Raw genomic sequence first — 9,516 nt, 5'->3', positions numbered from 1 at the left:
AGTTATTTTCGATATGCTGCTTAAAGCCCGCAACAAAACGCATGAATAGTTAGGTAGTTAGAACAATTAGGCAACCTAATATACAATGCCTGTATTGAAATGGTGTCATATAAGCTATTCTTATAGATTCTCTGTTTTTTATGATTGACGCGTTGAAATTTGTCATCAGCGTCATTATCATCATCATCACTTGGGTGTGTTTTAAAGCCTAGCGTGCCGATTGTTTACACGTACAGGCCACAAACAAAGATGCCGAGGAAAGTCGCCAGAGTGTCGAAATAGACGCGGAGCAAGAAAAAATAAAAGGCATAGTGTACGTTCATGACGTGTTTTATGTCACTAGGTGCGCTTCGTTCGTATTATACGTACATCGCTAATGATGAGACTTTTGTGTGCAAATTAGCATCGATTTTCAACTCGTGTTTACACGACAATCATGCCCATGCCCATAAACTTATGATTTATGCATGTAATTATAAATTAAATCAATTTAGGCAACTTTCATAACAACGTGACAATTCACATTTTTATTAGGACATCCTGTACATCATACTTTATTTTAATTGTATCGTATTAAAAATATCTAAATTGAAACTTTTAGATAATGCAACGACAAAATTTATTACCGAAAATTCAATTACGATAAACGATTGTGAAATGGCTGAAATGCTGACCGAAATTGCTCTGATTCGCGCCAATGCTTATTTTGTAAATATTAGGCGCTGGAAAGGTTGCGGCCGGTCAATTATAAGCGCCGATCGACCACGATAATCGATCGATAATTGCTATTTAATAAGCTGCGCGTGTGTAATTAACCGACATACGAAAAACAGTCAGTACTCCACTTGTTTGAGTAAGCAAACAAACTAGTGAGTAAAAAATAACATAAACCATGGAAAAACGTAAAAGTATAAGTATAGATATAAACTACCGCTGAGTGTGCTTCTGTTTTTATTAAGCTTGGCATCTCAACGTTTTCAAGCCTAGGTTATTGAGATTGATTTGTTTTTCGTGAGATGAGAAGTATGAAAACGTTTATGGATTACGAGTAAGTATGCTTTACTTTTCAACTTGAGTAGAGTGGAAACATGCAAAGAACTATTAAGTTTACTTACTCATTCATGCGTTGAAAATGAAATTTTTGTTGTTATTGTGTTGCAAAATAGACTAAACAAAATTAAAAGTTTTTGCGATGACCTCAAATGTTAAAAATTTTACAATATTATTAGTGTGACTGACAAATTGTATGAATTATTGCAACTCTGTCATAGTTATTGTTGATTTGTGTTGTTGGTGCATGTGTAAATTACAAATTTCCACAAACAATTTGGTCCACTGTCCAACTAATTGAAGTTTATTGCTGTTTGAGTGATGGTGCTGCTGCTTTTAGTACAATATGTTAGTTTGTTCTATGCGTTTGGTTGATGAACACACCACAAACAGCATAATTACTATTTTGGTAGTTTTAGTGTTTTTAGCTTCCTGTCGGTGGTGTCAGTGCATTCATCATGCGTCAAACACATTGCGCACTAATGTTTGAAGAAAAATATTTTCGAAAAAATACAGAGAGGATATTTGAGAAATTGTTTTTGTTTGTAGACCATGCGTATGTGTAGATACAGCGCGTAGGTGCAATGCGTTCATTCAACATTTTATTTATGCACGTATTTAACGTCGATCTTAATTCAATAACGCCTGCGTTGCACTGATTTAATGAATGAACCCAACCTTCAGTTAAGTATTTTATTATCATCATGCTAAGTAGAAGTTATGACTGACTATAGATGCAATCGAATTCTAGAAGTTTTCTTTTTATCTTCTTCTTTGCTATAGGGCAAATGTCTGGCATTGCGTACTGAATTTCTGATGACGTTGATTGTGATGTGTCGCATTCCTTCGCTCCCTTATTGATATTAATATGCGCACCATCGACATCTGCCAGATGCTCTTGTTATTCATGGCGCGTACTCGCGCCAACAACGCAAAGTATGTACTGCACATGCAAATGCGAGAACAACGTGAATTGTTGTTTGTTGTGTGTTGCGGCACACGCACGTAATAAATAAGTGTTGTTCCATTATTCTGGCGGCGTGTTGGAATGGTGAAGAAAAAAATAATGGCGGCTGGCGGCACATGTCCGACGATGTTATGTTGTGACTGCGCTTGTCGCTAAAATCTAAATTTCAAACGCTAAAGCTCCGCGCATGAAGATTTCGAAATGTGGGATTACATAAAGTGTGAATTTAATGAACTTTTAGTACATAAACTGCGCTTTTTATGGAGTGAATGTACGGGGGAGAGGATCTACTGGATTGGAAAACACCGAAATGCACTAAACACGAAATTTTATACTCGAAAACTTTCAATTTCGATACGTTTGATATTTAGATTTTTTCTTGGAGGTTTTAATGCATTTTATTCAGACTGGACAGGTTTATTTTGACGAGGGATAGAAAAAAAAATGAAAACAAACGCCTCGGCCCATCGTGGCTACCTGTTTTTCAAAACATCATGTTTAGGATATTAACATTTTTCGAATACCTAACGTTAAATGGCGTGTCTAGGGTTGATTATGGTTTAAAACCGGAATTTTTGCCATTTTGGTGCCAAGTGGAACTTTCGTTTATGAGTGGGTAATCAGTTAACATAGCAAACGTCAATTTCCTGTCGTAAAATTGCCCCGTTCCGCATTGTTTGCCTACCGCCTCTCTGGAGTCAAGTTTTGAGTGCTGTTTTAAGTTTAACCCAGAGCGGAAAAGGAAATGATGTTGGTAGAAAGAAGTGAGTTTGTTCGCATTTGCAAAATCATTCATTGGATCGAAACTATTCATTACGCTTGAATGTGTTAAATGTGACCACGAAGACGACACAAAAAGTTTACATAACTGTAACTTCTAAGTTCTAACTTGCGACAGTATTGTCTTTGTGGACCGACAAATAAAAACCAGTGTTTTTTTTTTGCTTTAAAATCGCATAATTCTAATATAGATTTCACAAGAAATGTTTTAAATATTTTGTAGATGGAAATTTTTTCTCTTCACGTAGCTGCTTCTTACGACAAAAAAAAACCAAAGTAGACTTTAATCGCTGCGTTATGTCTGTGCTATCCACTATCTATCTGGTTTAGGGTATAGGGGCTTAAGTCACATATTACACATGTGTGTTATTTGAGCCTGAAGCTGAACAAGCTCCAGTAGACGCGACTAGACCGGACTAGACGCTCCGCTTTTGTTACTTTCCTCGCATCGAAAGTCATCTTTTACTAGTCTTGACTTAAGTCAAGTCTGACGTTGCGGCGGGTGACCGGGTCCCCACCAGGTTTTTTTTCTCTGTTACCTACGACGCCGGTAGGTATTACCCACACTGCACCCATATCCTTCTTGGCGGTGACTACTCGCAAGTCAGTTGTGTTGAACCATTGCTACGTGAAGCAGCAACATCTCTTGAGTCTAGTGTGGTATCATTTACGTTTGCGCTCGTAATATTATAATAAGCACTTGGGTGTATTGTGGTGCCCTGTGGTTTGTGGGACATCATATTTGTTATTTACGAGGGACAGAGTATCTCAAGAGAGTGCTTTTATATTCTCTCGTGCGTGTCTCTTGTGTGAGTTGTTGTTTTATTTTTTCGCGGTGTGTTGTAACCTAGTGTGGGCTCGCGTGGCTCACGGCAAACAGGTGTAAGGTGTAAATGTGATGTTGATGCAGAGGTTGCCGGACTGGACACTGGAACTGGACACTCGGAGGCATTTACGTGCAGCACACTAAACGAAAGTGCAATTTATATATTTGCGCGCACCGAGCATGCGTGCGCGTTTTAACTTTGAAGACGCCCTCGAACCTCCAGCGAGCGCACCTGGGTGGAATTGAAAACTTGAAGGAGATAATAGCAAGTTGCACGCGGTGTCTGTGGTCGGCGGATTTATCTTAAAGACGCCAACATGGAATTACTAACGACGGTCGTTTATCAGGTGTGTAACTCATAACAATTGCATTAAAAACTTTACGTAACATTTATTTTAATAATTTTGGGTTTAATGCCGGGTTGTTAAATTTAATTAAATTATGTAAGTTATCACTGTGAGACAATACGTGATTCAACTAATGACACGTACGTCCTTGACGTCGGCAAACCACAAGTTTGACTTCATATTTCACATATTCATCAAAAATGTTGCTTTTGCCAACATTTAATTTGTGTGTAATTAATGAAATTAATGTGCGCATTGTTTGCGCTCGCACGACTTCACTAATTGTTGGCGCGTTAGTAAATTGAATGAAAGTGAAAAAATATCTGTGCATGAATATTTTGTTTGGCTAGCGCAACTTTTTAATTTGTTGCAAACTCACTCATTGACCGATACAGTTCTATAAAAATGTATAAGATACTTTTATGCGCATTGCGAATACTCGTACATATTTCTTGAATGGAGTGAACAAATAGTGATACTGAACACTATTTGTTCTGTCTATTTATGATTGTTATGAATATGAAATGTGCGCATGCAGCGGCGGTGTACAATTACCAAGTTGCTTTCTAATTAGATAATTGGATTCCTGGAAAAGGAGGTGTTTTGTGTTTTGTGCACTCACTGATTGTGCATTGTTTAATTAGTCGCGTATTAGTTTGACTAGCTTTCGCTCGCAAAAAAAATTATTATTGATTTATGGTGTTACATGTTCTGAATTTTTAATTTTATTTTTAGTTTTTTTTTTGTATGTTGTTCAATTTTTCTTTAAAGTTTGTCTCCTTTATGGCATTTAGTTCAAGTTTTTTTTTTTTGTTAAGATCTCTCCGGCGCATGCATAACTAATAACTCGAATTATTCGCGCTCGACGTACACTCAACTACCTGTCACATCGTGCGCCTCGAACGCTAATTACGCTCGCCGGATATCACTCGCCGGTAACTGGTGTGTAAATATAAGAAGCGCGAAAGAGGAGCAAGAGGAGCAAATCGCAGATGAAGACATGAGGTGAACGCACCTAACGTCATAATAGTGATAGTAATGGTTATATAGGTATCTATTTAATAATGTTATGCTTCGAGGAGTAAAAAGTCGACAAGTGTAAAGAGGATCTGTGAAAGAGGAGATTAATAACAAGATGACTTGGTTGGAACATTTTTATTGCTTGTTGAAAAAGTGGGAACTTGGAAACTAGTTTTAATGATTCTAATGAGTTCTGGTTTAGTTAGTAATTTGTAAAAATGATAAGTGCAAGTTGTAAAATTACCTGGAAAGAGATTTTCATTAATTATATAACTTACTTCCAAGAAAAGCAAATAATTTTTAATTTAGGTGAATTTTCTTAAATATTACATTATAATTTGTCTAATGGATTTCGTGTTGACATGTCTAGACAATATATTAGTCCTTCAAGTGTTGCCTTACCTGCTGGCGACATATTTCCACCTTACCTATATTTGAACATAGGAAAAAATGTGATGTAGTAATCTAAGCACGACAATAATCTCCCCTAGCCATAGATTAATGCTGAGCACATTTGTATTGTATTGTATTTGCTTGTTGAAATTGGAGTAACAGCCAAACGCAATTAAGAACAATAAGGGGTCTTCGAACAATGGGACAATCAGTGAATGGCTTTGTAATCCAAACAGATATCCTTCTTTGAATGACCCCTCAGATTGCTCAGCATGTGACAGTCTTCTTGACACAAATGCTTCTTTAGTATCCTCGACGAATCAAATAACCATAGTAAGCAATTTAAATTTACGCACTGTATACAAAAACATTCTTATATTAGGTTTGTTTAAGTCTACTGTAATTACTATTGTGTTTAATCTAATGTTACTTATGTACGAGTAGGTATGATTGCCGATTGTTGATTGAGGTCCGTTTATCGTAATGCATTGAGTTTACGTTCACGTGTGCACGAAGCGCGACAGACGACCTAAACAATTTAAATGTGGTTGCATATTGATTTGTGTCATAGTCACACTACAGTTAGTTATTTCGTATGTAAAGTAATTTCGTTTTTTATTGGCTTTTTTTTGTTTTGGCGGCGTTTAATTTGCGTTCTTGTGACGTATTGCATTCCGTTTATTAGGCTAAGAAGTCAAAAGTGATTTCACCGCTCGAGGGACTACGAGCGAACGCAAGAAATGCCAATGGCGGGCGTTTCAGCTCGTCATTTCCTCATTTCTGCATAACACGCGTGTGACACAAATTTATCGTGTGGTTTTTTTTTTGCACAATTTTATTGTTTGAAAACTGATTGATATGCAAATCGAAAAATACAATTAATTTTGGATTAAGGTTAAAATAAACGTGTGCAAATTTTAATCACAAGCGAAATTTGATACAACGAAAATAAAACAAACAAAGTTCCCACCAGTCTAATTTTCAGTCTGCGCAGCGCGTAATTTTTAATTTCCGCATTTCTTTCCACTGATTAAGCGAATGAACCACATTTCTAATGCAGCGAAAATTTGCAGCAATTTGTCTGCTGGTGATCTAATGACTGATACATATTCATCGTCCTCGGGTGCCTTAATCCTGCGGTTCTAATAAGTCGTGGGAAGTTTTGTAACGATTGTTCAAACAGTCGAACGTGCATTATGAAATTAAAGCGATAAAAAGTAATCAAACAAAACGTATAGTATTAGATTACAGAAACAAAGTATATTTAAAGAGAAAACTTAAAAAGTGTGTTACTATTACGACGTACTTACGTACTACGCACCAACTTATATTTACTTGGTACGTGTGCTACGGTTCTGTTCTTGACGATTGACTCATCGAGTCATTCATATTTTTTTCAGTCGATTGTTATTTGTGCGCGATAAATGAACGATGAACGAACAAACGTACATGTGGTAACTTGGTAATACAGTGTGTGCAATCTCATGATTTGCGGTTAGATATAGACTATGTTTTGGTATTGCTTCGTTGTTTAGTTTCGTGATGATGCGATGAGATGTTGATGAGTTTCATGAGAAGAAATTTTCTATTTGAAATTTATTTTCCTATTACCGCGATGAAAACGAAATAATTTAGGCAATTTATTGGTTTGTTTTGAGGTTTGGGTCGGCGTAGATATCAAGGTAAAATCAATATCAATTGGATTCGTTTATATTTATATATTAGCAAAGTCGACATGCGATGGAATTCAACAAAGTTGGAGAACAAGTGGGTCACTACGGTGTGTTGCTTGGGCGACGATATCACGGCGTGACTCCTCACACGCGTTTTATAAACACTAAACACGCTTTACTTCTTTCTGCGTGTTTGAATGTTATTAGTGGGACGCATCGATAAGTTTTTTTTATTATTGACATTCGTAGTCAATCATTCATATTCCTCAAAATAAGATTAATGTGGCGCAGAAATTCCTGAGATTTTTTTTATAATGCTGAATAACGCATTCTAATCAGAAGATTAATGATCAGCCTGCAGGCATAGTAAATCGATGTTGATCTGTCTGTGTCGTGATTTTTGCAAGCATTTAATTGTTCTTAGTGACTGCATTGCTGGAACAATAAAGATAATGGAACAATTCTTCGTATCGAAGGACACGTCGGCGCTTAACGATCACTTCGCATTTCAGTATGCAACGCTTGCGATATTTATTATGCCGTAAATCTAAATTAAAACCAATGAGTGAACACATGAGTACAGCGAGAGTGGCTAGCATCGTGTATGTTTAAAATCACTGAAAGGATATTTATAAATATCCAAGCGATGGCAGGTACCTACGAGTACACTGAACATTTTTGTTGATTTGTGTGAAATTTAAACAATTGCGACAAATAATCACATTTATGATTGTAATTGAAATTCTAGTTATTGTATAATACACATCACGTACGAGTACTATCAGTCTTATTCAACATCATCGAACACATGTTGTAGGAAGTAATCATAGACTATTCTTCGTGTATTACCTAGAAGCGAAGACAATACCTGTTTTGCTGCGTGTTTCGTACACATGCTGTGTTCGCTGGCTTACGATTTTATTTACGACTTGTGCGAAAACAAGAGTGGTTTGTTGAACCTTGTTTAATCAAAGTAGTGTTTAATGCCGCCTTTGGTAATTAATTAATTTCGTGATTCCGGGCGCAAGTTTTAACTTCAATTAGCTCAAAGAGGAACACTTAAATAATTAATTGTGTGGCGTGTTATGGGCGTGTGCGCCGTAGCGGTTCCGAGCTTTGCTGTTGTCCTGATTATTTAATTATTTAATAACGTTAATAACTTTTGTATCGCGAGCGTAAATGTTTGCGGTTTGAGTAGAGAACTCGCGGTATGAGGGGATTATTATATTAGCACCACACCTCTGTTGGCTGAGTTCTTTTCTTGGGCCTATCCGCAATCCGCACCCAACCCAAAAACAGGGTTACCATAAGTCAAAGAAAACACTAATTGCAAAATCCTAGTTAACGTAATTATTTAATATATTTTGATAACCCTGTAAAATTTTTTGCTCTATAGGGTCAATGAAATGCTAACGCATCCATCGACCGTAGTTTCCGTCCAAATATGGTGTCAAAACAAGACACCACCTGTATCAATAATACCGCGCAAGAGTTAAATATAAAAAAAATTTGATTTATGTGTTATGCAAGCCATTTTAATGCGTTTCGCTATGTAAAAGTTCTCGCCTCTGGCTGATTACGAATTACGATTACGATTAATAATCGTAAAGTTTAAGAGTGTAAGAAACCGGCACCAGGACCGCGGTGCTGAGCAATTCGGATAATTGTAAATCAGATTTATTTTGTTACTTAACTTATATCATAACTTAAGTCCACTTTTCTTAACTTCATGTTATGCATTATAATATAGTCTTGTTGCCATATTCAGTATATGAATATTAAAATATTAGGTGTACACTAAAAAAGGAGAAATTCTATCTTGGGTTATAAGACGCTGTTTATCCGCACTCATTTATGTCTCGTATTATTTCGTAATACGTGTTTTATTTGACATTGAAATGTTTGTTTGGTAGACTAGTACTATGTAGTTTAGTTTAGTTTCACAATATCATGAACACACAATAATACTTGATAGATTCTCATAAAATTTTAATACCTACCTAATACCCAAAACTCGAGGTATTAATACAGTGTTAATTTGGTAACCTTGACGTATGTTTAACAATAATCCTCGGTCAAAAAACGAATAACACATGCGTGACACGTTCGTCAAATTTAAATCTTTTGTGTTAATCGGTGCTAATTTAAGTTCAATGCGAGACTTACACGACTTTTGTAATGTGCTGCGCGAATTGTTTCGTATTTTTGGGCATTTGATTCACAAAGATTCACAAAGTAAATGTAAACGACCTTGACATGGCTATTTATGTTTCCGGCATTGTTTCAATCCACATGTGAGACAGTTTTACTTGGTTTATTCCTGGGTAGGTTGATTCATCTCGTGGTGCTAAATATGTAAAACGTGAGTTTTTCGGTAGATGAACATTGCGAACAATGTTTACAGCCGATAATTATATCTGTTGCTCAATGAAAAATGTTGTTTATAATTTGGTAACTTAT

The 9,516-nt window shown here is 36.3% G+C and overlaps 1 protein-coding gene across 1 annotated transcript in view; it reads left to right on the top strand.

Moving 5' to 3' along the window:
• The first annotated feature begins 3,450 nt into the window (after positions 1–3,450).
• Positions 3,451–9,516, top strand: part of LOC135802724 (uncharacterized) — a 32,605-nt gene continuing 26,539 nt past the window's right edge. The window contains exon 1 of the mRNA XM_065316339.1: positions 3,451–3,970. Coding sequence (XP_065172411.1) covers positions 3,941–3,970 — 30 coding nt within the window. The 5' untranslated portion in view covers positions 3,451–3,940. The remainder of the gene's footprint in view (positions 3,971–9,516) is intronic.

The sequence above is a fragment of the Atheta coriaria genome, unplaced genomic scaffold, assembly GCF_025399875.1.
Source record: "Atheta coriaria isolate IRGN ID8LTWV9N9 unplaced genomic scaffold, Caltech_Dcor_3.1 hic_scaffold_47_pilon, whole genome shotgun sequence".
In the NCBI taxonomy this organism is placed as follows: Eukaryota; Metazoa; Arthropoda; class Insecta; order Coleoptera; family Staphylinidae; genus Dalotia; species Dalotia coriaria.
This window is presented reverse-complemented; position numbering and strand designations above follow the sequence as displayed.